Raw genomic sequence first — 27,818 nt, 5'->3', positions numbered from 1 at the left:
TGTCAAACTTGCTCCCAATGTGGTAACTTCTGTTTTCATGGTCTTTTCTTAGAATGAATCATCGAAAGTTCCTCAGTTTCGTTTTGGTTTCCGTTCTCATGCGTGTCATTAATGGAGAAAGTTCCGCGTCAAATGAAACAGACTGGAAACAGTGTTCTCCTCACTGCAACTGTTCATTGGCGAATGATTTAGCCGTTGCTAAATGTGACATAACAACGATGGAACAATGTGAGAGCTTTTTGCTTCCAGATGAGACGTCCATTTTGTAAGTAAAACTAATTTGAGTGCGACTTTTTATTGATTCAATTTCAATATGCTGATACCTTAAGGTCCTTCAGTTAGCAAGTTAGTAAGTTGTCTCACCAGAGGTCTGTGACCCACTTATAATTAACAATTATTCCACGAGCGCGCGTTGGATATGAGATGAGTTGGCCATAATCATCTCATACGGCAACAAGCGTGAGTGGAATAATTTATGGGCGGCTATCACCGCCAAAAATACAAGCAGCGCAAACGATATAGAATAAACAGAAATGGTTTAATTGTCCTTTGTAAATTGGTTTAGACAATTTAGAAACGATGCAGTTGGAATGCATTGGGACAGGTTGTCTTTGATGGAATGATAAAGCCAAACAATAAATGGTTTAGACAATTGCAAAACTGTCCAGCTATCAATGGCAAAACGGTACACGAAAGACAGAAATGATCTAGTCTGAATGTGACAAACGGAAGTTAAATTATTCTCATTCAGACTGGATCATTTTTTGTTTGCGATATCATATTTCCATCAAAGAAAACCTGTCGTAGTAGTAGCAGCAGCAGCAGCAGCAGCAGTAGTAGTAGTAGTAGTAGTAGTAGTAGTAGTAGTAGTAGTAGTAGTAGTAGTAGTAGTAGTAGTAGTAGTAGTAGTAGTAGTAGTAGTAGTAGTAGTAGTAGTAGTAGTAGTAGTAGTAGTAGTGGTAGTGGTAGTGGTAGTGGTAGTGGTAGTGGTAGTGGTAGTGGTAGTGGTAGTGGTAGTGGTAGTGGTAGTGGTAGTGGTGGTGGTGGTGGTGGTGGTGGTGGTGGTAGTGGTAGTGGTAGTGGTAGTGGTAGTGGTAGTGGTAGTGGTAGTGGTAGTGGTAGTGGTAGTGGTAGTGGTGGTAGTGGTAGTGGTAGTGGTAGTGGAAGTGGTAGTGGTAGTGGTAGTGGTAGTGGTAGTGGTAGTGGTAGTGGTAGTGGTAGTGGTAGTGGTAGTGGTAGTGGTAGTGGTAGTGGTAGTGGCAGTAGTAGTAGTAGTAGTAGTAGGAGGCTCCACTACTAACTACTTTAGCTTTAGCTAAATAAGTACTATCGCAACTCCATCAGTCCACCCAAGTTCTAGACAAAGTCAGAGTGGACTTGAAATAGTTGAGATTTGTCTCATCTCTAAATGTTTACCAAGGCCATTCCACATGACAGCCGTTCTACAGCTACACGCCCTCTTAGCAGCCAGTACGGTGTCTGGCATAAAAACGTTGTTTAAGGCGCCTCGCACATGAACCCAGGAGGTCGGTTTATATCAAACCTTCAGTCACGTACAGTCACAGGATTTACTGTTTACTGATTTCAAAAACATTTGGTCAAAATAAAAATGTTCTCAGTAACTGACTTTCACTCTGGGTAAAGTCCTGAGTATGTTCTTAAAACTTTTTCTTAATCTCAGCCTCAACGTTCTTATTAAGTTAGGTTCTTATAAAAAAAAAAGTGTATTTACAACTGAATACTGCTTCTCTTTAAAATCAGACCTTCGTCATAGCCAGAAGGTCGACCAGTGTATTTACAAAAAGCGATTCTCTTTAAAATCAGACCTTCGTGATAGCCAGAAGGTCGACCAATGTCATAATTTGTTTTCTTTTCCTTAAAATGCAGAGATCTATCAAGAAACGGTCTGGTGGAAGTTCCTTATTGTGTGCTAAATAAAACTGCAAACATTACGTCTCTGTAAGTAAAAAAAAAAAGAGAACAATTTATTATTATTTTTTAAACAGAGTTATGTTGTGCAGGTTTTGTTTGTCAGGGTTTTTTCTACTACTTTGCAACTTTTCGCTTTTTTAGTGAATATTGTAATATTTAAAGGTTATATTTGTTATAGTAACACCTCGATTTAACCTTTAGTATGCCTGTTAAGTTGTTATCAATAAATTACAAATCAGATCACCATGTGATTAAATAGGCCCCTTACCTTTATGGATGATACTAGCCTACATACTGCCGTAAGTACACTTGCCAAGAGGAATTAAGGGTGTTTGTCAATTGAAAGTTCCACCTCTTTAAATTCAACATTATTATCAATATTATTAATATTATTATTGAAAGGAAATGTGTAGCCACTGCCACAAATTTGTACAAAAACCTTCTTACCTTCTTGAAATAAAGGTTTCTTATCTTATCTAAATTTTTATAAATCTGGCCAATTTTCATACACACACTCGTTTTCATTGTCAAATTTGTCCAAATATACCACATTCATGGGTACGTGTTGATGAGCTTTTAATTGTCCTCGTGATCTCCTAAACGACTAGTATTCATAGTGGTGATCGGTCGCCAGAGTCCAGAGTAAGCTGACAGTCTTCATTGCAATTGGTGATCAGACCAAGACTACTCAGCGCATGAGATTAGATTACGATCCGAGACTAAACTGATTTCTGTTTTTTTTTTCCTCTCTCTCTCTCGCACAGGTATCTTACAGACAACAATATAAGTGCGATAAAAGAAGGATCGTTTCCAGTACTGCCTCATCTTTTTCACTTGTGAGTATTATGAAGTATTTCATCTATTAACTATTCAATGATCCCGGTTACAGAGATTTTTCCGATCACTGGGAATCATCCTTAGGGTTTTATTTTTAGACCAAGTGCGCAAACCTGGACTCACAAAACGGTCGGAAGTAAAGCCTACCACAACGAGACAAAAGACCATGGCGGGGAGAAAGATAAACTCTATTATAACCCACCGATTAATTTCCTCGGGCTCTCAATGGTTGAAACACGTCACGTACAAGTCGGACGAAGAAAAATCTCTGCTCAGATACGCGTATGTGCTCATTACTATACTACCGAGCCAACGACAATCTTTATTTTCCTCATGATTAATTAGAAAGATTGTTATAATTACATTCTTGCATAGTAAAATTTTGTTTAATTTATTTTGAATAATTTTGAGGTAGTGATTGGGGATAGAGGCCAAGTTAACCATTCGATTCTCTAGTTTGCCTCCATATTAAGTAATAATGTTTAGAAATTAATGATAGGTGACGAGCCAAAAATGAAGAAATTTAAAATAAAAAGTACTCAGGAAGTAAGTGACAATAACTAATAAAAGAAGATTATGATATTTTATTGTTACAAGTGAACGGTAAACAACAACAACAACAACAACAACAACAAGAATCTTTATTCGTGCCCAGAAATTATACAGAGTTACATTAATACAAGAAAGAAAAATTACTAAAGAAGAGGGCACAGCCACTTAGAAATAGCAAGCTAATCGAGCTAAGTGGCTGAGCCAAGCGGAAAGGTCAGCTAAAAGTATTTTTAAAAGTTGTTCAGACATGTTTCTCGTAAGGTTATCGGTACAGAAGCTTACAAAGGAACAGCATAACGCCAGTTACAAATACGGTTAATTTAGTTGTTGCTCCACCAGTACATAACGTTTATTTAATTTGCTTGGAAAAGCAATTGCATTTATGTATTTAAAGTGTTGTGGGATATTTTTCAAAGATCAATTGCCACAAAAGAAATCATCCGTTTACCAGTATTCGTTCTAACGCATGGTTTGTACAGATTTTGTTGAGTTGCATATCTTGTGTCATAATTATGTATACGACTTGCGTATTGGAATATGAACGCAAAAAAAGTATTGGGTAATAATCCTTTATGCCAGAAGTGGGTGGATGTTAGAGCATGGAGGTAATAAACGTTTTTTCCTTTAAAAATATCTAGCAAGTTTAACAGTGGGCGAGCACTCTTGACATCCTTGCCATGAGTTGTTAGTAGCAAAAAAATTAACCTAGCTACGTGAACGACATTTCTGTGAGCCTGCAAACAGAGAAAAGTTGCGATGTTCATATCATAGTGGCTATCAGTTATCACATGAGATCGAGGTCATCTGTGCCAGCCGGTCCAAGATAGCGTCCAAACCCTAAAATCGTATGGCATCGCAGTCGCTACTCACTGGACATAGACCCCGCGGGGTTCTAAATAAAAGGTACAGATAGACACGGCACAGATAGTGTGCGTTTGAAGATAAATCCTTTCAGATTTGCTGGCATATTGGATGATAATGCCCTTGGCAGAAAGATTGTCCTCGAAATTTCACAGTTATTCTCGAAGCGTCGCTTCTCATTCTTCGGGCAATCTTCCTCGGGCATTATCGTCCGATGTATTAACAAATTATGTCGGCTGGAATAAAAAACAATACTGTCGACTTGCAACACGCAAAAGCGAGATCAGAATGACAGTAGCCATGGGCTCAACGGCAATATAGGAATCACAATGTAAAGAATAAATGCTATTAGTATAATGACTCAGGTGATTATAGAGATTCTGCTGATCTGATTGGTCGAGGATTGTGTCATATCCTGCTATAATCACCTCGCGCGAGGTGATTATAGCGGGAGCACTAACTTTCAAAATGGCCGCTTAGCTATTTGCTGACATTTCTGAAAAAGATGTAAATAGGATGAAAGAAAATGCAATTCCGAAAGGCACTAAAGATGCAGCTAAGCCCGAGGTGATACTTTTCGAAGGCAAGAGATGAAAATTTTGCTTATTGTAATAAAAAAAACCCTTGTAAATTGCATGTTGTCGATCTCGATGACTTAAAATGAAGACAACAAATAAAGTTAAATTCGAGCAAGATTTTCTTTATTAACAGAATGATTTCACAAACAAAACGAGTTTAAGCATGGAAGTAACCAAGATGAATAAATGTCTCTCTAAGTTTTACGTTTCAGTGACGAGGAAAGAAAACGGTTTTTATAATCTGAAAACTAGTTTGTTGTCGGTTCGAGCGGCTCTCGACCACCATTTAAAGTCACCGCCTCACAACAAAATATTTTCATCTGCGACAACCGTGTACTTGTTTAGTGAAGCCAACAAATGACTTAATTCCTACCTGAAGCAGCTTGTCTCCGAGGGCACTTTGTAAACGTCCGTTAAAGGGTTAACAAGAAATTGTGCAATAAAATGCTATCGCTAACACTTGTGATCCTAGCTCGAGTTTTACACCAAACAGCCTGGTTCATCTCCATCTATTTTGTTAAACGGGCCGGAGAAACCCAACAATCATTCACAGAAGTCAGTTTTTCGTCTCAATGAAGCGGCAGTTAAAGAATACTGACATTCTGCTGGAGGCCGTGTGCAGTTTATCGATTGCGCATGTGATTTCGATTGAACATCATGTGATCGGCAGACTGCGCTTCTCTGTTCATTGAAGCGTGACGATTTGAAACAAACAAAAAAATCGACATTTTTCGGACGGTACTTGTTTTTGCTCTGATAATCACCTGAATAATTATACTAAAACAATTGTTAAATAGTATATTTTTGCAAGGGAAATTATATAAGACAATATTGCATTACATTTCATTCTTTGGTATTTGAAAATAAACCTTAGCTCATAAAATAAATTTGGACGGCCAAATGCAATCAAAAGAGGATTTCATGCGAAGCATATCTCTTTACCAGATCTTTTCTTTTAAGTCGGATTGTTGATTAAAATTTGTTTTGTCTTGCAGAGACCTATCTTACAACGGACTCAAGGAGTGGGAAGGCGACATCTCGACTACCCTCCCCTCCCTGAAATACCTGGACGTTACAGGAAATCGTTTCTACTTCCCTGGCAGCAATCTCTTCAGTGTTAACACTCTTGTACATATCACTGGGGTCATGTGGAGTGCTGCATGCGGAGAATGTGTTTTGATCAACACCGAAGTACTTCTGGGCTTGAATGACAGTGACTCATTTTGTGTAGTCGAGCCAGAAGAGTACGAGTATGCGGAAGAGATCGAATACGGAAAATCGTTCTACTTCGCGAAACAAGGATTTTCTCCTCAGTGTTTGTGTGAGAGACGAGAGTGTGATCTTGATGAAAAAGGCAAGCCATATAACGTAGAACTCAACACGCTTCCGAGAAAATTGTTCTACCTTGAGTACTTATTTGGCGTCATAGCAGTTGCCTTGAATCTCGTTGTTGTTTTTATTTCATTCGGTTCCAGTTCATTACGAAAGAGCACGTCGTTTATTTTGATTGGCAACATTGGTTTCTGTGACATCATGATTGGCGTGTACTCAATCTTGATTGGTAGATTCAACGTGTGTGAATTCATCGTGAACGAAATCGAATACCCTGACATGGATGTGTTTGTTAACGCGTATTGCACAATAATGGGAGTTATTTTTACAACATCTCAACTAACTTCTGTAACAACGTCATTCTTGGTAACACTAGAGCGTTATTTGGCTATTGTGCACTGTATGAATCCGGAAGCGAGGCTGACGAGGCCGGTGGCTCTGTGGTGTTTGGCGGGAATTTGGTGCGTTTCGATTGGCTATTCACTTTTGGCGGTTTTTCAAGTCGGTGGCTTGAGATATCACGGCGAGTTCACATGTATGATGCCGTTCCTAAACGGCCCTGAGGAAAAGGATACATCTATCGTAGGTCTCGCTGCATCTTCTCTGTTGGTAGTACTCTACCTTATCAGTTTTGCTTTGTACCTCCACATCTTCTTCCACGTCAAGAAAAGTGAAGTAAGCGCTGGCGTGAAGCGAAAAGCCTCCTTGGCTAAGAATATTTCATTGATGGTGTTCACAAACTTTTTCTTCTTTGTCATACCGATGGTGTGCACTTTACTGTTTGTGTATCGCAACAATAAACTTGTGCAAGCTTTCAAAGTTGACACCTTGAAAGAATTTCAGATTTATTATATTATGTTTTCGTGGCTTCCCGTAGTGTTTCTGAGTTTCAATTCGTGTTTAAATCCTTTCTTGTGTGCATTTAAACATCCGAAATTTCAAGGAGAGTTGAAGGCTCGTATTCCTCGATGCAAGTGCAGCTGTCCGCGGCAATCACAAGAAACCTTTACCCAGGCATGGACACTCACGGCAACAAAACGCTTAGATTTGATTTCAACAGAAACTAAAGTTCAAAGCGAGATTGTGAGTGAAAGATACCGGTCTTTGGATACTTTATGAGCTAAGAATTTTGATTGCAGCCATTCTTATTATTTTATTATTAAGAAAGAACTTCGAATTTTTATGTCTTAACTGTTCCAATCTAATCAGAGTATAATTAAATAGACTAAGCCAGTTTGTTTGCCAGCAATCAGGCTTTGGTCACGGCCATTGGCTGCTCTGTATTTTTCAACAGTTAAAGGTGCTCGCCTTTAAGAAATTATTTAATTTAAACAAAGGGTTATTTTAAAGAAATACAGCTGTAAAAACTTTTCACAAAAAAATCTTTTCAGTGGAAGAACTGTAGACCAGACGGTTTGCTTGCAAAAATGGAAAGATTAGCTCATGTTTGCACCTTATTGTCCAAGAACTAGGTGGATAACTCGTTAACTTTGTGTAACTAGGGAAACAAACTACGGCTGACTGAGGTTTTTAGGTTACGTCAGTAAGCGGAAATACTGTCATCTTACGGACGCTGAATTTGCAGAAAAAAGAGCAGGGAAAACGTTTACAAGTAGCTTATAACTAAATAAAGGGATTAATACATTGGATGTCACAACTACATGTTCAGATGGATTTATTCCCAGTTTTCGGCGGAATTCGACTATCAAGTTAAATTGAAAACTCTGTTACCCTTGTCACAAACAACGCTCGATTCGCGCAAAATAAATTTTTCACAGCTTGTCGAATGCTTCCCATTTTCCAGTAGTACAATAACGGGTTCACGCTAGCATTCATCAAAGCCACAGTTTCTGTTATCTCCCATAAGATGTTCTGATCAATATTAAAGTCTTTTGTAACGTTAAAACGAATGGTGGCGTAGGCGCACGGAGAGTAAAACAGAAAAAATAGAACAACAACGTGTAATACCACAGCCGCTGATTTTCTTCTCCGTGATAACGTTCTAGCATCCACGTTTAACTTGCATTGATCTAGAATCACCATCTGGTGCCGACGTATAATGCGAAATATTACTGCACAGGTTAGGGCCAACGCTATGCCTACTACCACTATTATTATAACGCTAACGAGAGATAACATATATATGTCTAATCCTAAGGGCCACGCACACACCACAAGGCCCCACGTTAGCCAAGTTGCTATGGCAACTGCTAACACGCGAGGAATAGTGACGATCTCTCGGTATCGCAAATGGACGCTTAAAGCGATCAAACGTTCCAAGCTTATGGCAAGAAGGCTCAGCATGGAGACAATACCAGTGTATATAACCAACCCTTCTTTTACAAGCAACAACGGGCACATGAAGTCGCCATGCAGAAGCCGGGCCTTAAAGGCCACAAATATAGGATGGACCACGATACCAACTGCCAAATCAGTGACAGCTAAGGAGCAGAGTAAAACGTTCGGAGGCGTGTGAAGAGACGGAGTTCGTATTATGGCCAGGATTACAGGCAAGTTCTGCACGGTGGCTGTTAAACAAAATACGCAGTTCAAGACCAGGACCGCCACGTTGGTGGGTAACATGCGAACACGTCTCAAGGGACTGTCGACAAAAAATGAACAATAGAAAGAGTTGTTTTCCATTTGCGCCATCAGTCCTAATCAGCGCCGAGAGCGAGACCACTGGAGTTGTTATCAAATCCTTAACTTTGATCTATTGTTTGTTTTGGCCAAGTTTCTTCTTCTGATAAAATCTAAAATGGGGAAAAAAAACAAGGCAGTTTCAGCGTAAGCAAGTTAGCATTCGTGTATATTGTAAAATTATGATTCACACCTGCCTTGTTTAATTAAGAATTCTTCGTAGCTACATGCTGCGTGCTAATATCGCTCTGAGAACGTATTTGTTTGGATAGAAATAATCATAAACTTAAGACTGTGGAAAACTAATTTCTCAACCAGTCACTGATGTATTAACAACTAAAATGTAAATCAGTAAACTTAGCTGGATTTGCTTCAAACTCTGGACTGCCTTTCTATTCACCTTGTTTTCAACTTTATTTGAGTTAATAACGGTCCAACTCAAACAAAGCCAACTAAACCAATACCGTAAACAAATAGTAAAAAAGCTGCGCAATACTCATTAGATTTTTAATTTTCTCATTTTAAGTGATGCACGCATTCGGGCTCTTTTAAGCCAAACAACAGAGAATGAAAGCAAAGTCCCAAAACGGTGTTCCTACGTTTTCTGTAAATAAATCCCTGTATTGACCCTAGGCGGACACCTGAAAAGTGGCGTAAAATGGTCACTTCTATAGACGGAATTCTTTATAAAGCGGACACTTGCAATGAAATTTGTTCCCACTGAAAACTGATAAATCCAACCGGTTTCTGGTGAATTCTACACAGAGATGAAGTGTGAATTACGTTACTGGTGCAAAATTGTACAATTTAGGAAGGGAAAGCAAACAAACAAAGGTTGTTCTTTCTCTCACTAGCTACGTTAATTTAGAATCAATGCCAGCACGAAAGCATCTATTTATGAAGACTGGAAGTGGGAAGCCACAGCGTGATCTGGCGACCAACTGGAGCTATAAATTAAAGCTGCAATGATGAATATAAGGAAATCAGGCTTCCCTCCTTCGCCTTTGCTGAAAGAATATATATCTTTACAAAAGCCCATTCCTTGATTAATATAATACTGGACACAGCAAAAGAAAACTCCCGCTTCCTGAATGTCACTCGTATCGTAACCGCGTGGCAGTGCGCGCCAAAGCCTGCCAATCAGACTTGCCTCTTTCGACGTTAGAAAGCTCCCAGTGCCGCCGGACGAAATCGGGAGGCTGTTGCATATGCGGCTTCTCCGCGCTTCAACGTAAACAACACTCAGGTAATTGAAAACATAACAGCTCTTCAAGGTTTCTCTTAGTTTTGACACCTGAATTCTGAATTCATAAATGCAAGAGTCAATATGATGACCTGCATAGGTATACTTAGACAAAACAATGATTTCTTTTACTCGATAATTTTATTATGATCCAGTAACTTTTACTGCCTTTTAAGAGCAATTTTGAGGCGAGTGTCTATGATTTTTGGATCAGTAATGGAGCTTGAAAGATCTTCATACAGCAGATAGATCCAAAGCTGTTTTTGCTCTGAATTTATTGTTAATTAAGAAATGGATAAATAAAAATAGACGCGTATTCAACGATAAACAAAAAAAAACTTCCAAAAGATTTTCACGATCTGACCCATTAGAGAGGAATCTAACCCACTTTAAAAAAATACGCATTTTGGAAAGCGATCTGTTCAACGACTGAATTTGCAGGAATGAAAAACACGAAGAACCTTCTTTACAAAGCAAATATGTACCTAGAAAAGGTGCAGTGGTAGAGTTAATGAGTTGCAACTTTGTCAAACCGGCGGTAATAGCTGAAGTGACTCTCGTCAGTCGATTTAAATAACTCTTCTTTTTCTTTAAAAGTTATTTAGCGCTAGTATCTAAAAAGCTCTCTTTCGATTCTTCGTTTGGTTGTTATGAATTCACCTTTAACCACCTAGAAGCGTCCACTGTGACACAACGCGGCCTTGTTAGAATATTTGCGGTTAGTTGCCCCGGCCTCTCCTCCCTACTCTACCTCCTCTGCCGACGCATTCAAATATTAAGGCCGATTTCCAATTGCAAAGGAATTAGAATTCGAGTTGGAAACCGAAAGCAGGCCTTGCATACGTACAACACCCTAACGACCACCCTGAATAAGTGCAAGCATGGATGTTAATCAAGCACACACTATAAATAACTTCACAAGCCGCGCCGATTGTCGTTTACAACATGGAGACATGGTAAAATCTGAATTTCGCATTACGCGAGTAGCACGGCAAAAGTCCCAGTCTATAGCTGAAACTTAAACAAGGAAACACTGGAGCTCGTATGAATGTGTCCACAGAAACGATTTCTCGTTTCAAATGCCTCATCGCCAACGCAATGACTGCAAATAAAAGTCTCAACGAAATGAGTTCCTTTATCAAATTAATGGCGAACTGAACTGCTTCTCCCCGTCAGATTTTAATACAAACTTTTATGCACAGAAATAAAACTTGTCTAGAAAGTAAAAATATATTAGCACCAGGGATTAAATAAAAATAATTAATAATTGAGATTTTACCAAATTGCAATATTGGTTTTAAAATGGTCACAATTCAAAAATAAATGATTTTAATATATAAATGCAATTCTGATTATTCTTGCCATTATTGTATGAATGCTAACCTTCTGATGTCTTGAGATCTGAGCTTTCCTGAATAACCTCCTTTTCGACCAAAGACAAGTAAACGTAATAACCACCCGCTGAAACAAATGAATTATTAATACATCAGACACCAGTTTACCTTATTGTAAAACACACCAACGCGTCTAATTTTCATCGCTTTTGTTTTCTCCGTCATTTAAGCACGGTCCTTGAAAAAAAATAATAGGCGCTTTCATTTGCTACGGGTTCCTTGAGTTTGAAGCTTCAGCAACAAAAACGAAAATGGATCTGACAGCAGGTGATATGGCAAACAACCTCCTTTTCAGCATGAAATGATCATGAAACATTTTACGGAATTGGGAACATTTGTTATTGCAGTCAGATGAAAATTAAGAAAATATTTAAAATCGTGTTGTCTTCTGTGCTCCCACGCCGTCGCCTTGTGCCCTTTGAAAGACATATTTGTGTAAGCTAATACAGATATTTGTTCAAGCTGAAAATTTCAGCTGCAGAAAGTTTAGGAGAGGGAATGTTTTGTTTTGTTTTGGTTTTTTTTTTTTTTTTTTTGCCCGAATAAACGTACCAGCAGTTGTTTGTTTTACAAAAATGCTAGCTGACTGTTTTCGACATATTTTCCCCCACCAAAACGAAAGGAATTAGTTTTGCTGTGTTACGAAATTGTGAGCTGGCATAATGCCAAGGAAAACTGTAAGATTTTCTTTGCGACTAAATCCGAATTTCTGGGGTATTTAAGGCTATCCAAACGGATATACACCGGGAAAGGTTCGGTGTCCCTGATTAAACCCTCCTTTTCATTTGGCATCGTTTACCTCTGTGCAATAGCGTAGCTTTTACAACGCGCTTTTAGAATCCGAAGGTGTATAGACAATGCAAAAGAAACTTTACTTGCAGCTCGACAGTAGTAGATTGAGGCTTAGATTGTAGTTATGATCAAGTACTGTATGTTGGGGCTACAGCGCTGCTCTTTCTTCAAAACTAGTCCACGTTCTGAAATGATATCAAATTTAGTTGCTCCATCGATTTTACTGTACTAGTGTATGTAGGAGGAAATTTATTGTGAAAAAGTTATATACTTCGCAAACCGTTTGCGCGTTCCTATTGCCGAAGAAACATTTCAGTATTGCGGAGCTTCAAGGAGGAACTACAACATTTGTTTGCAAGTGGTCTCGTTTCTATATTAGGGATGTTCAGATTCGACTACGAGTACGACTTTTCAAATCTAGTTTGCGTGCAGGCTTAGACAACCGCTTGCCACACAAATCTTGTTTCTTGGGTATCCTTATATGCTGGTAAAGAACGGGAAGGGGCGAGAGTTCTGTGGACGTGACTGATATGAAATTTGAAAGTCGTACTCGTACTCAATCTCGTAGTCGGTTCCTGATCTGAAGGTCCCTAAAATTGGCAAACCAACGACGGCTATGACATATAAAAGCAATTCTGACGCTTCTTCCCATTATTGTATGGATACTCACCTTCTGCTATCTTGAATTCTGAGTTGTAGATGTATATCGTAGTTCTTTCCTTTCCAATAATACGTGATGACGACCAGCTGAAGCAATGAATGACTAATTCACAAATGCTGATTCTGAAAAGCGGGAAGACGTGTGATTTTTTATCGCTTTTGTTCTCTTCTTTAAGCAAGTTCCTCAAAAAAGTGATAGGCGCTTTTGTTAGTTGGGAGATTTCCGAGTACGCTTCAGCGATTACAACAAAAATAGGTCTAACAGCAGGTCATTATCACCTCATTAGTTTTCTTGGCAACCGCTAACATATACAAAACGATGGAGGGGTCTGGGGATGAGTATCTAAAAAAAAAAAACGGGAACCGATAGCGGATTAGGGAGATTTAGAGGGAAAATAAATTTTGCGTTTTATTGGGATAAGAACTGAGAAAAATAGGGAAAAAACTTAAAATCGCGTCGTATTCTCAAATCCTCCCTCCCCCTAAACCCCCTCCAAGAAAAAGAAAGAAAGAAAGAAAGAAAAAGATAAATAAGAGATAGCATTATTGTTATTCGAAAACTAGGTGTCTTCAGCTGCTAATTGAGCCGGAAAAGCGAAAATAATGTGAAATTAGCTAAGGTGTCTTAGTTCGTGCAAACACTTGGAAAACATAAGATATCTGAAAGGTTGACTTCCAACACCGAAATCCAGGTCGCTAGTTTAAAAGTAACCAGACTTTACTAAGAGTCTGTCGAAACGGATTTTAGTTTAAGGCTGAAAAGAAGAGTAAAAATTCAACTGAAAACGATTGAATGCAGTAAGCGCGCCCCAATGATTGAACTGTAGATTTTAGCTCTTGGTCATTTTTAAATTCTTTATGCAGTTCTTTCTGGTCTTAGCCCGGTTTAAATAGCCGAACCTGCAAAAAGCCCATCAAGTTCTACCTGGTATCATCTGTTCAGTCCGCTTTTAAACGTCGCTACCGACAGCTTTTATCAAATATTCCCAACCACATTGCGACCACTTCAAGGCTAACCTAGACGAGCGTCATGCTACGATCTCTGAAGCGTTTTTGCAGGCCCCAGACTCCAACACCTCCTAAACTTTGAAATCTCTTGGTCTACTGAGGCTCACAAGGGGTAACCGAACTGACAGATTAGTACAAGAACGAAGTACACGATTATTATCGCCGCAACCTAGAAATAATCGAATCAGCGAAAAGCAATTAAAACTGTGTGAGGATTTCACCCACAAATGCCGCACAGGTACGCTCCACGCACCACCGTCTATTCTACTTTCAAATGCATGCCATTTAAGCAACAATATCGAAGAAATCCGCAACACACCAGTTGTATTTAACCGAATCCTGGCTGTCTAGAGATATACCAACATCTGCTATCACCTTGAAGAAAAAATACAACATACACCGGAAAGACCGGGAAAATCGTCAAGGCGGGGGAGTTGTAGCTTGAAATAGCGATCTAAAATCGAAACGTTTATTAGATCTCGAAAATGAAGGGAAGGAGGTTCTCTGACGTTATTTCCTAAGAGAATTCCTCAGCCTTTCAGTTGTATCTTTGCAGCCGGTGTACTACTCGCCTGGAAGATATGCCGTAGAGGGAAGGGAGATGGTTAATAGGCCTTATCATGGTTTCCGACGCCATTTTGTCGAGTAGGCTTGGAATAACAGTGTTTGTATGGAAATCCGATGTCAAATGATTTTCGCAAAACATCGCTTCTGAAAAATTCTTGAATTGGAAACTTTTGGCACTAGGAAAAGGATTTTAAGACCAAAATTGGACGGATGCAGCAGTGCAAGAAAGTGTTCAGTCGTGTTTTGAACTATACATACATTTCGCTGCATTTTTTTTCCCGCGAACTATTTTTTTTTAGTAGCAGTTCACGGCTGGTTCGCTATACAAACAAATGCACGACTGGACTCAGCTTTCTGGCACAGCTACACGCTCCAATCTTTTTTCTTAAAATCCTTTTCCTAGTGACAAAAGTTTCCAATTCATGAATTTTTCAAAAGCGATGTTTTATGAGAATTATTTGATATCGGATTTCCATACAAACACCGTTATTTCAAGCCTGTTTGCCTACTCGTCAAAATGGCGTCGAAAACCGTGATAAGGTTATCTACCTAACTCAATTCTTGGACACGGTGCTCAAGGATAACCAGTCAAGGATCTGTTATATCTCCGGTCCTTTATTGGAAAGGGTATCAAAGTTTAATTTACTGGGGGTATGGCAACAAGATAACCTGTGTTGGAACTATCATATTGAACAGACAGTAAAGAAAGCCATGAACAGACTGCATTACTTGCGCGAATCAAGTGCAGGAAAGCAAATCTACCCACAGAGATCGGCATCACAGTATATTGAACTAAGATACGTCAACTCCTCGAATATACATCCCCAGTTTCGGGCGGTCTGCCGAAATACCTCTCAGATGAGTTGGAGTCCACACAAAACAGGTGTTTGGACATCATTGGGATACCGAGAACATCCCTCCCGACGTTGGAGGAAAGACGAAAAGTAGCGACAAAGCGTGAATTGGAAATAATTGTAAATAATAAAAACCACCAAAATCAAATTTTCACTAAAAAGCCAAATATCAGCTACACTAACCTGAGATCAACACCAGGACCAGTAGCAATACCAAGGTCAAGAACCAAAACACATGCGAACTCCTTTATGGCGTGGGCAGCAAGGCTCCTTTCAGTTTAATATGATTGTGTAATTTTAACTTTAGATCCAATTATGTTAATCCATCAGTATATTTTAAGATGGATGAATAAAACTTATTTTTATTTTATTAGTTGGCAACGCGGACTTAGAGGTGTTAAAGTGTGCGAGTGAAGTTAGATTTTAATGAGGTTCGCTAACTAAAGCTAATTGTTATGGCTTCAAGGTGCGAGCGAGCACGAGCCTAAAACAAACCTTCATTAAAGATCAGCTATATCATTTTCCAATTTCTCAGCTGAAAACACCTCCCAAAGGAAGTAATAACTTCTTTACAACAGGTTTCGCTCAATACGACTGAACCATTTAAATCAAAGACTACTTTTTACACCGACGGATTCGCAAAAGGTTGAGACACTACCGCTCTTGTCGCGAATGTAATAATCAGTGGTCAATGCAAGGATTCCTTCTAAAGGGTATGTCATTGATCTTGAATCGAATTTGTAGAGGTGATAACAACCTCGCTTAAGAAAGGATACTTGTGAGTGACAAGAGCAGAGGCCCCGAATTGCTAAACCGTTCGTGATCGGAAAGCCGAGCTGAAGGCGTTCGATACCGACTTCCAAACGAAATAGGTATAAGGTTGTTTTCTGTTTTGGCTTAAAAGCTCACGAGGTAATAAGGCTGTCCTCGCAACCAAACTCGTTGTATCCGTGGAACACTCATTGATCTAAGCCGCGAGGATACATAAGGAAATGATGTTTACATCTTTTGGACCCTTAAAATTTAAGCAATAGAGTATAACTTGAGTATTATGAAATAGTCCCATAAACCCGTTCACCAATATATAATCTTAAAATGAACATAGAAACGCAGGGAGAAAAACAATTGACTTTTTAGTCAAAAGATCAATTTCTCTGCCTGTTTCCACTTGGAATAAATGTGTGTTATTCCTTTTTCAAGCGTTTTCCTACAAGAGTAAACCGAGTTTTCCAGCCGAATTCCTCCCACACCTTTCCATGCAGCAAGAGAAGTGGATTAATATTTTAAGAAAAAATGCACAAAAATATCGATCAAAGCGCGGCCTTTCTTAAAATTTTATCTATCTTCATTTGGAGTTTGTAGCGAGGTATTAGTGAGTTTTGGAAGGTTCGGGGTTTATTTTTAAAAATACGGCCAAATTTAATTTTAGAAATATTTGAGAAAATCGATTTCGCGCTCTCGCTGGCCAAAGAATGTTCGGATTAATTAGCAAAAATTAGCATTCGGAAAAACGTTCTCGTGATAATCGTTGAGGCTATATCATCGGAATTTAGAAACTGAACTTAAAGGAAGGATTGTTTGGCACTAAATATCAGTTTGTTTTTCGGTTCTAGATGATATTTACTTAAGGTGAGAAAACGCATTCTTTGATATAGATCTAACAACAGCCTTGGTGAAGCGAGTTTGACCTTATAATTACAAGCTGAATTTTCAATATGTGGGCACTCTCCAATCGGGTTAATTTTACGGATGTAAAGTGTGCAAAGAACTCCTCTTACACAGCATATAAAAATTGGTTTGGCTTATTAAGCGAGGGCATTGAAATCTGGGTTGATTGACTGAAATTAGCATTATTGTCATGTCGTTGACATCAATGACATGGCAAGGCGTAATCACTTGTTAAAGCCGACAACTCAGGTTTTGATTGAAATTATGAATCTAAACTCCTGCTTCATACTTAAAAAGCCGGACTTACTTCAGCGTGTGCTACAGCAATGGTCCATGTGATGCGTCGTTTTCAGAACGAAAATTAACTGCGTTGAAAGCGAAAAATGTCTCTATTTCTACCGTAAACCCACCGTAAGCTACTGTGATGCGCCCACAGTCATTGATGCATGCGGCTTGTGTCTTGGGGATAATCTTTCAACAGACGCCTACACTGTAAAAAGATCCCAAGACGCTATGTTCGATCACGTTCTTGTTTTTTAATCGACAAAATCGGTTTGCACCGCAATTTTCCAGGGATTTTAGCCGGAATTTACATCAAATTTGACTCCTCTGCACCCTAATGCTTGGATTCGAATATGGATGTGCCGCGTATGCGCAATAAAAGAACTGTAAGCGTGTTTTAAGTAACGCGGTCATTTGTACTGTCGGTTTTGTAAGTTGAAGGCACGAGAACTTCTTTTGTAACTTAGGTGACAGGTCAGGGTCCCAAAGGGGTTTAGGGCTCCAGGGCTCCGGCCTTAAAAATGGAGGGCACCAGGGCTCCAAGGCGAAAATTTCGGGGCTCTAGGGATCCACATCATCTGCTTTAGGGCTCCGGGCTCCACTCTAGTCTACAACCTTGATATGTAAAAATTCTATTTTTAATGCTAAATCAAATACGCAAATAAAAAAGTCAGCAATTCCGATCAATTTTTTAAACCCAAGCAGCCAGTTATATTATCTCCTACTATTTAAAAGTAGATTAAATATTAAACTTGTTTAAACGGGGTTGACAGACCTGCACGACTCCTGCTGTGTGCCCATTGAGTTGATAAAAGCCTTTATATAGTTTTGCTTTAACAAGCATGTCTTTAAGCGACTTCCCTTTTCTATAAGAGATCAAAGGAGGTTCCTTGTATATCTCTCTTAGTAGCGGCTGATTTTGTATTAAATGCCATTTGTCCATTAGAATATTTTTCAAACATGGCAGTGATTGTTGAAATTGTGTCACGAAGGGTAGAATTTTCTTGTGAGCTTTCTGTTTTTCTGTAAGAGCGTTCTTTCTTAATTTCTGTGAAGTTAACTTCGGAAAGGATTTTGTCCTCCAGGTTACTAGGATAACCTCTCGATGCCAGGCGTGTTTTAAAGCTTTTAATATTTTCCTCAAACACTACTTTAGAAGAATTTGTTCTCAGAAACCTAAGGGCTTCTCCTTTTTGACGCCTGATGGGTGGCAACTGTTGTAGTTTGTGTACTGAAATGTTTCAGTAGGTTTGTAATGTGTGCGCACGCCGAGAATCGATTCTTTCTCAAATCTCTCTCCCTTATAGACTGTTGTATCCAAGAATGTTGTTTCTAATTGTGACACTTCAGCGGTAAACTTTATGGTAGGGTGGTACGAATTTGCTTGCTCAATGAAATGTTCTATTTCTTCTTTGTTTGTATCCCACAAGCAAAATACATCGTCAATGAACCTTTTCCACGTTAGTGGTTTGTTTACGCTCTACCTTAAGATCTCCTTCCCTATAGATGCCATAAAGATGTTGGCAAAAGCTACTGCCATTTTAGTGCCCATGGCAGTTCCGTGTGTTTGGAGATAGTAGTGATAGTCTTTCCCGATAATTTGGAAGGAGTTCTCCTTCAGTATAAGGCTGAGCATTTCTCTGAGGAAATTTGTAGCTATATAGGAGGGTTATTGGCATTAAAGTTCTCGTATGCATTGCATACTATAGTGATTCCTTCCTCCTGTGGGATATTCGTGTAAAGGCTAGCCAGTGGCATCCATTGAGACTAGAAAAGCGTTTTTAGGCACCCTAGTGCTTTCAATAAACCTTATGAAGTGTGTCGTATCTTTAAGATACGAGTCCTGCATTTGTGCTATTGGCTGAAGTAGTTTGTCTACGAATGATGATAGGCGTTCTGTTGGGCCATCACACCCAGATATGATAGGTCTTCCGACTAATGTCGGTTTGTGAATTTTGTGAGGGTATAAAACACTGGGATTCGAGGCGGATTTGGTGTTAGGTTAAATCCTTTAACTGTCATTTCGTCTATGCATCCTGCTTGGTGAAGACCCGAAAGTCAGGATGGAAAGGGTCATACATCAGATGAACAGTAAACAATATATATATGTTATTGAACTAGCGTGAGGTCCGTATTGGGAAAATATTGGTCGAGTTCCTTTTTTTGCAAGTTTATGGACCGAGCCGAAGGCGAGGTCCATAAACTTGCAAAAAAAGGACGAGACCAATATTTTCCCAATACGGACTGAACAAGCTAGTTCAATAAGGTTTTTATTATATAGGCTTTCACGCTTGTTGCTTTCTAGTCCGCGTGAAACTTGTTTATGATCAAGTTGTGCGAGAAAAAGTGCAAGAAAGCCTTCTCAATGCTGACGCGTACTCACAAACAAAAACCACGTGGAATAATTCTGATTGGCTCGCGCACGAAAAGGCGACTTTTTATTGGTCAAGGTTTGACACGAAAGTTTAACATGTCTCGTCAATCGAAGTGAAAAAGTTCGAAAAATGAAAATTTAGCTCATTTGAGATTCCGAAGAAAATGCATTTCTTAAACGTGTTGAATGTTTAAAAGTGTCAACTTTGAGAAAGACTTACTATGGAATGAATGAAAATAGATGAAATTGAAGCTTTTGTAGTCAAAATTGCATTTCAATCGTCTTCATCGTCACTTAAAATGGCTCGGCGCTTGCGAAGCGGTGGCTGATCATGATTCGTAATCTGGATGTTAAACGAGCAGTTTTGGAAATTTGCTCCTTGAAAAATAGCCGATCCGGCTTCTTTTGTGGTCGTCATACTAATACTTTCCACTGTAGTTGTTGCCTGTGTATTGCCAACTACTTGGAGCTCGCTTGTGGTTGTTGATGAGCGACTGAGGGCTAACGACATTCTTCGTTGATGCTGAATGGAAGCCGATTTGTAAGAATCCAAGCTTTTCAGATTTCGATGTCCACTCAGTTGGGCCACGTAATTTTCAGGAACATCTGAATCCAGCAATCGTGAAATGCAGGTCTTTCGAACCGAGTGATTGGTAACGCGTCCTTGCAAACCAGCATTTTGGGCAGCTTTGGTGAGTAGCTTCCCGATTTCATTCTTGCCAAGCGGACTTTTCTTGTACCACACTGCATCAGTAGCCTTTCTTTGATGTTTTACGGCCAAGTAGAATGGTGCCTCTGGCTGATTCATCTCGATGGGCCTGTGACTTCTGAACAGCTTATAGTACTTGACTGGACATCGCTCGTTATCAGTAGCTTGAGCAGTAGGATAAAATGCTCGGTGACCGCTTGCTTTGTCCTGCCCCTGGCGCGTCTTCGAGCCTCTCTCAGCTTTCCAGACCAGCATTTCATTGCCTGTGTCCGGGTCAGTTTCAAGGCTGACGTCGCCCCACTGAAGCCTTCTACTTTCATCTCTTGCTCTAAAGCCAAAATGTAAAGCCAGGAGCCACCAAACTGTGCGCTGTAGAGCAACCGGGTTGTGCTCGCCAAATTCTCCTTCGGCAAAGAGCTTGTCTTCTTCAACAGCGGTGACTTCTCGGCTTGCTTGTGGACGATTGCCTTTCCCTCTCTCCACGACAAGCTGTTTTCTTTTTGCACTGAGGACTTCTCGGGATAGCTTGAATTCGTCACCTTGAATGAGATTGGATTGTGACCCGTGGGTATTAAGATAACGCTGGATGCTTCGTTGCAGGCATGTCAGAGTTCCAGGTTCGTATTCGTCGCCATTTTTCTTTCTTACATCTTTAAAAAACGCGCAGAGCAGCATATTAAGTTCCACCCAGGGTATTGCCTCAATATTCCTGAACTCGTTCCGTTGGTAGCAAAATTTTCCCCATATTTTAAGGTCAGATTTGGTTTTCTCTGTAGTGCTTCTGGCCTGCTGTTGCTCAATGAAGTCGCGGTACTCTGAAGCCTTGTCAACGGAATCTTCTTTGGTTTTTTCGTCGAGTTTGTTGTTTTCAGAGCTTGTTTTCGTTCCTTCGTCAGTGCTCTTGGAGTTAAACTCCGACATCACGATTTAAACCGACAGTTTCTACTATATTAAGTTAATTGGAAACAGTTTTTACTTTGCGTTGTCAAAACTGAAACAGTAACCACGAAACACTTGACGCTAGCGGTCCATCTTAGCGGTCCGTATAGGAAAATTCGGACCGCTTAGGGAGCCAATTAAGGACGGTGCCTACTATTGTTACTGCGCATACGTTTTGCGCATCTTGAGATACTCGGGTTTCCTGTAGGTGGTGCCTGCTAATACAGGAATATTTTTGCGCGGTTTAAAACTACACGGAGAAAGCAGAACTTAGCAAACGCTTTTGGTATCTCGAAAGAAAATTGGGGGTAACCATGCATTTTTCAGAGATAATTAAGCTTCAATTTAGGAAAAAATCCCATACATTGCTTCATATTTTGGCGCTTTTTAGAGATATTATTGCTTAATTATCTCTGAAAAATGCGTGGCTACCCCCTATTTTCGTTTTGAATTCCAATAGGCCTTCCTAAGATCTGCTTTTCCCGCATACTCATAAACTGCACAAAAATACTTCGATATTAGTAGGCACCGTCCTTAAAATGCTCCTTTTCATCGCGGACCAGTTCAGCTATATAATAAAATCTATTAAGGACTGGGTAAGTATTGAAATTATTAATCTTCATCAATTATTATTTGTATCTTCAAAATGATCTGTCAAGTTTTTTTTTAAATTATAACAAAGTTCTCATTAAATCCTTAAATAAGATAACCGCGTATACTTGTATTATATACTGTCCTCTATTCAGATCTGTTTCTTTATGCCCGTTAACACGCACAAACAAACACAAAAAGGCAGTAATCAAGAATCAATGCAATATGGGAACTCGAATGACCAAACATTAACTTGAAAGGCTGGGCTCCGGGCTTCGCGCAAAATGTCTTTGGGCTCCGGGCTCCAAAGCCAAAAAAGGATCAGGGCTCCAGTCAGTAAAATGATAGGGCTCCGGGCTCCACAGCAGAAAATTCAGGGCTCCAGGGCTCCGGGGACCCCCCCTTTGGGACCCTTACAGGTGATCAATTCTTTTCTTATTCCACAAGCAAGCCTGGCTGATGAATTATTTCGACCAAACCCAGCAAAATAGTGAACAAAAGTAGCCAAGATGAACGTACACGGGAAATGTGCATGTTACCATCGTCGGCTATCCTCCAAGTTTTGTCTGTAATTCAATAAACCAAATGATCGAGAAAGCAGCAAATGGATCGCGCTTTTTAAAAAGACAATGATACTTTTTAATTTCTAAAACATGTTTCGATGTGACTCACATCTTCAACAGTTACAAAACTATTCGAAAAACAGTTTTAATTTATAACAAGCTACAGAAGTATGCATAATTAAATATAATGTTATACAGAAATTAATAACAAAGAGATTGACAATGCTTAAAGCGTAATCAGACGGAACTTTATAAGACCATTCTTGCTAGACCTCTGCCACAAAGTTTCCCATTTTTCACCTCTGATAGGCCAAATTTCCGGGATTTTATAAATTTCTCTGAAGGGTACGAATGAATGTTTAAGATCTTCATCAAATTCAAAATAAAGAGGTTTTAAAATAAGAGAAACAGAACACCTCATGCAAAAATGGCATTGTTGTTATACATACGATGGTTAAATGCAAGGCCGGCTATCAGATTCTTTAAACCCGCTACAAAATACGCAGCAGTGCAGACAACCATTTTAACTCTGAAAGATATACATGCTTGCAAGCTAAGCAAACAAAATTGTAAAAGGCTAAAACACGCGCGGGCAACTCGCGTAGGCTTGTCACTCTTTATTACCAATGGCAAAGAGAAAACTGCCGCGCCAACAGTGAAAGAATCATGTTCTGATGACAATGACACTTTCCAATTGGATGATTCATTACGCGATTAAATTAAGTTAAGATTTCTATTGGCTGGTAAACGCTAATAACCATACAAGTGATCAAACAGTTTTACCTACCTTACAGGCTCTGTGCGCTGTTTTTGTGGAGGTTTGATTGTAAATAGGTTATTGGTAGCGATAAGACATCGTAAATACTTAATACATGATATTTTTGTGCACGGCATGTTGTTTGCCGCCATGCTGAAGTATATGACGAGGGAAACCTGGTGTGAACGCTGATTAAACAGCTTCTTTAGGAACCACCAACTAGGCCGGGCGCCTTCTTTAGTTAGATGCAGTTTCACCACTTGTTCGAATCGACTTATCCGCTTCGTTGCTGAGATGCCAGCCCACTACTTGGACCAGAATTAAACGTCATGTTATTTTCGTGAAAAGTATCACACTCAACCTTGCCCCAGTCGTGCGACTCGTATAAATCTTACGAGTTGAATCTTCACTTTAACGACTTGAACAAGTGGTGAGTATGGACATGACTAACATGATTTGGGGGAGGGGGTGTTCGAGGGTTAGAATGAGTTTATTTTTGAGGCCATTAATAGCGGAATGAGTACAAAATAACAACCTTACTGAAATGAATTTACTTCTTCAGAGATGACCTTAAGGTTTTTGCCGGGTGAGTGTTCAGACTACAATATGGCGAAGACTTAAAATTTAAAATTTTTAAGTTTTGCGCCGCCGCGGCGTGGGAAAACTACCAGTGAATCAATGAACCGTACTTTTTTCACAATAATCAAAGCCAGCTGACCCCAAAACGATTTTTAAAGTCTAAATTCATAGAAAATTACCGGACAACGTTCTGTACAGTTCCTGAGAACCTTCGAGCTCGAAACGAAATAATTATTAAAATCTTTCGCGGAACTTCGAAACACGTTTGTCCACTGAAAGGATTAACATTCTTAAACTCATAAAATAAAATACAATTGCTTTGGTAAGGGCAGAGAAAAATCACCACTGTGACCGTGGTTTGTATACGTGTTCCTTATTACATGTTGCCAACTTTAGTCTTGAATTTCTCCAAGAATTATTGATCATTTGAGGAGCCATATCAAATACTCGAAAGTTTTTCACCAGATATCCAAACACTGAGAAGCCGTCTTGAAAAAAAGTCGGCTGCGCCTCGTTTTTTCAGCCTACTTCTCAGTGTTTGGATATCTGATGAAACACCTTCTCGTGTTTGAAATATCACTTCTAATAGCAGACATAGCAAATTAGAAACGAATAGCACCCTTTCATTTTGAAAGTTATCAATTGCGACATCGTTTAGTTCACAGTTAATAACAAGAGTAAAAACATAACCCGGGCAGCTGGGTGACGTTTGCATGGAAAAAAAAAATGCTGCCCAGCCTACGAGCCAGACTAGCTATACGTACAAGGCTAGGCGCGGCGAGGATGCTTTATTGAAAAAATAAACTCAAACCAGAGACTAATATCTATAACTCGGTGGTTTATTTACTTTTGGCAAAAACAGAATTGGTGCTTACAAGAATAATTTACTAACCCACTCATAAATCAAACTAGTGGAAGAATACGTTCTCTCATTACTTGCCTTCATTCCAGAATAGTTAGAATGGCACCCTATGCCATTTCAGCCATTCGACTATTTGGGGCTGACTCGTCCCCAGTCGTCTCTTATGATCTCCTACGGTGGAGAGCAGACTAGGAGATGAGTCAGCTATTTGGGCAAAAGGAACAGAATGATCAAGCTTTTATTGTTACTCCGGAATGGTCTTTTTTTACTGGTTTATATTCCAGTTATTCTGATCTGTTCATTCATATTTCAGAAAAAAAACAAAATGAACGCGACCCTTCTTAAACCGAGCGTCTCTTAACCCTTTCACTCCCACGATTTGAATGTTAATTCTCCTAACTGACTGCCATATATTTCTTTTTGAAGTTAGTTCACAGAATTTGGTATTACATGAAACAGTATCACCCAGTTGATGATTACTTAATTCTCATCACCTGTCCGGTTGACAAGGTATTGATAATGTCAGAATGTCCTGGGAGTGAAAGGGTTTAAGGCGCCTTACAAAAACATAGCACCCACATAGCAAATAGCTTATCTGGAAGAAAATCCAGACAATCACTTAAACAAATGCCATAGTGATTTTCACACCTTATGAAAAACATCTTCCAGTAACACTATCCCCTTCTCGATTGACTGAGTATTACCATTTTTTTTTTCAAGGGTAAAGAAAATCACAAGCTAAGTAAATAAAACCACTGATTTGTTTTAAGAGTTACCAGAAGTGATTATTTGAATTTTTAAATTTTCTAAATTTGCCGTATTCTCTGACAGCCTAAGAAACTTATAATTCTCTCCAAGATTCAGTTTTGATTTTTGATTAACTAACACTGAAGGCACTGGACCCAGAATAGTTGTGATAATGTGAACATATATCTGAAAACATTAATTTTTTTCCTACTGTCGCCAACGGCATATCAAAGAAGTGAACAACTGGTGATCACACCGTATTAGAATCAGTTTTTAAACCCCGACGTGATAAATTTGGGAGTAACGACCTTTCCCCTGACGTGATGAAAGGTGCCATCTAGAATTTGGATGAACAGTCGGAACATTGAAGCAAAAGAGACCGCCAGAAAATAAAGCTATAAAAAATTAAAAATTCACATCACCCCCATTTAGTTTAGTTAACAGTAAACATTACCTATTATTTTCTAATAATTCATTAACTAAGCCCCCGTTCAGAGTTAGTGCAATTTGTTCAGAACCAAAGACCTATTTTACAACTTGTAATCCAGACAAATGGAATACAATTGGAGTTGCAAACAAGAATCTAATCTGCACTAAGCTCTCTTTTTGTCTAATTACTTCTATCGTCGTTAACTACATCTAGGGTTTGGATAATCATGGAATAATAGGTATCCCTCTAGCCTGTTCCAGGCTCCTAGAGGGATGCGCGAAGGAGAGTGCGAGGGGACGAAAACGCCCTCGTCTTCGTCCCCTCGCACTCTCCTTCGCGCATCTCTCTAGGAGCCTGGCATTCCCCCCTCGCTCTTCGTCCCCTCGCACTCTCCTTCGCGCATCTCTCTAGGAGCCTGGAACAGGCTAGTATCCCTCTTGGAAGAGCACTATTCCAAAGCACTAAGACTACTGAACGGGGTCTAACTATGGCCTAATTAGATTTCATAGTTTCACATGTTGTTAAAATTAATTGAACGTTAAATTAAAGTGTCACTATTGACAAGCCTTCGAACGCACTTTTGAAGTTTGCCCCACTCTGGGAAATCCCAAATCCCTCCATCTAGCGAAGGCTTACATAAGAGCAATCAACAGCTCAACACAATCTCCCTGGCATATGTCCCATCATGACGCTCTACCTAAAAATTACACTTAATTAAACACTATGGCGGAGCGTGTTAGTTTTGGTTTTCCTCCCCTCGTCGTTTCAGTTCGTTATTCATTTACTTTTAAAAATAAATTTTGGGTTACCTAAGCAAAAAACGTCTTCTTCGTCAAAAATAGTGCACTATGTTCATTGCAGGTCCTTTAGATTGTATAATTTAGTTACACTTTGTTTCTTTAAAAAAATAGATGCTAAAATAAAAGTATTATTTTCATTACATTATTTGCTAACGAACAAGTCGGAAAGAAACGAAAGCCAAAATTAGCAGTGCTCCACCACCACAACATAAGGATTCATTTCCCTTCATTAATTAATAACTTAGTACTTAGTTAACATAGTTAACTTAGTACTTACTTCATTACTTTACGAAAATGTACAAACTTCTAAGTCTATACTCGTTGGGCAAAGTCACTGCTAAGCAGCACAACGAACAGTGAATCCTTAAGAAGTTTTGCAAGCACAAAGCAGCGGTCATCAGTTAAAAAAAGGAGACTTCTTATACCCGTTCCTAAATTTCGGTTTTTGGTTTATTTGTTTTTTCGTTCTCTCTTTCTATCGTCGGTTTGTTTGTTTTGTTTAGTGCGAAGAATATTAACTGGAAAACACACGATAGGAATACTGACAGTAAACATAAAGTGTATTTTCATTAGGCTTCATTTTCCTTGGACAATTCCAGAAAAACACAAAATGTCAGAAATTGTGAATGTATCGATCAGCTGACCACTATGTGCTGCTCGCGTACCTCTGAACGTTACCCACCCCCTCCCCCCCACACTAGCCCTGATTAAACACAATCTATACCAAAAGATCAAAACAAAATGTCACTACTCACATATAAGGTGACTGCTTCACCAACCTAATACTAAAAATTCTCAAATCACAGGCACTCTTAAATATCCTATCATAATATCCTTTTAACTTAACTGATTCTTGGTCAAGCATTTAGACTACATCTCTTACGACTCACTTAAACGCTAATATAAATGATAATATGAATGATTTCCAACTATATTTAATTTATTTATATACTAATTCTAAACTTAACGCAATAACTATTGCTTGAGGTTTTGAATCCACTCGGGATAAGGAAGGCTGTTTGCCTACGTTTAAGGTCCAAAGTTTAAGCATTTTAAACAATGAAAACATTAAAAAATCAACCTCGTCACCAAAGTAATGAAATAGCTATTGCTGATATTGCAACTTAAACTGCCAAACTTATATCACCAGTTTATACACATCAAATAATTAATATATTACCGTAAAGTTCCGATAATAGCGACCCTCGTTACTTTCGGAATTAGCAGCGTTTGGGGCTCGTTACTGTCGGAGAGTCGTTACTTTCGG

The 27,818-nt window shown here is 39.2% G+C and overlaps 2 protein-coding genes and 1 long non-coding RNA gene across 3 annotated transcripts; 1 reads left to right on the top strand and 2 right to left on the bottom strand.

Moving 5' to 3' along the window:
- The first annotated feature begins 10 nt into the window (after positions 1–10).
- Positions 11–7,236, top strand: LOC146478943 (follicle-stimulating hormone receptor-like). The gene is made up of 4 exons (XM_085111205.1): positions 11–265; positions 1,888–1,959; positions 2,697–2,768; positions 5,756–7,236. Exons 1-4 carry the CDS (start codon positions 54–56, stop codon positions 7,209–7,211), a joined length of 1,812 nt encoding a protein of 603 aa, XP_084967331.1. The 5' UTR covers positions 11–53; the 3' UTR covers positions 7,212–7,236.
- A 560-nt stretch (positions 7,237–7,796) lies between these two features.
- Positions 7,797–13,155, bottom strand: LOC146478942 (adrenocorticotropic hormone receptor-like). The gene is made up of 3 exons (XM_085111263.1): positions 12,832–13,155; positions 11,359–11,436; positions 7,797–8,845 (listed from the first exon to the last, which is right to left on the bottom strand). The coding sequence occupies exon 3, from the start codon at positions 8,742–8,744 to the stop codon at positions 7,803–7,805; it is 942 nt and encodes a 313-aa protein (XP_084967389.1). The 5' UTR covers positions 8,745–8,845; positions 11,359–11,436; positions 12,832–13,155; the 3' UTR covers positions 7,797–7,802.
- An 11,380-nt stretch (positions 13,156–24,535) lies between these two features.
- On the bottom strand, positions 24,536–27,812 carry LOC146478941 (uncharacterized). The gene is made up of 2 exons (XR_014865000.1): positions 25,310–27,812; positions 24,536–25,267 (listed from the first exon to the last, which is right to left on the bottom strand). It is a non-coding gene; the product is annotated as an uncharacterized LOC146478941 (long non-coding RNA).
- Between the last annotated feature and the right edge of the window lie 6 nt (positions 27,813–27,818).

This window comes from Pavona decussata, unplaced genomic scaffold, assembly GCF_977016875.1.
Source record: "Pavona decussata unplaced genomic scaffold, jaPavDecu1.1 SCAFFOLD_61, whole genome shotgun sequence".
Classification (NCBI taxonomy): Eukaryota; Metazoa; Cnidaria; class Anthozoa; order Scleractinia; family Agariciidae; genus Pavona; species Pavona decussata.
Note: the sequence above shows the minus strand (reverse complement) of the source record. Positions and strands in the feature narration are given on the sequence as shown.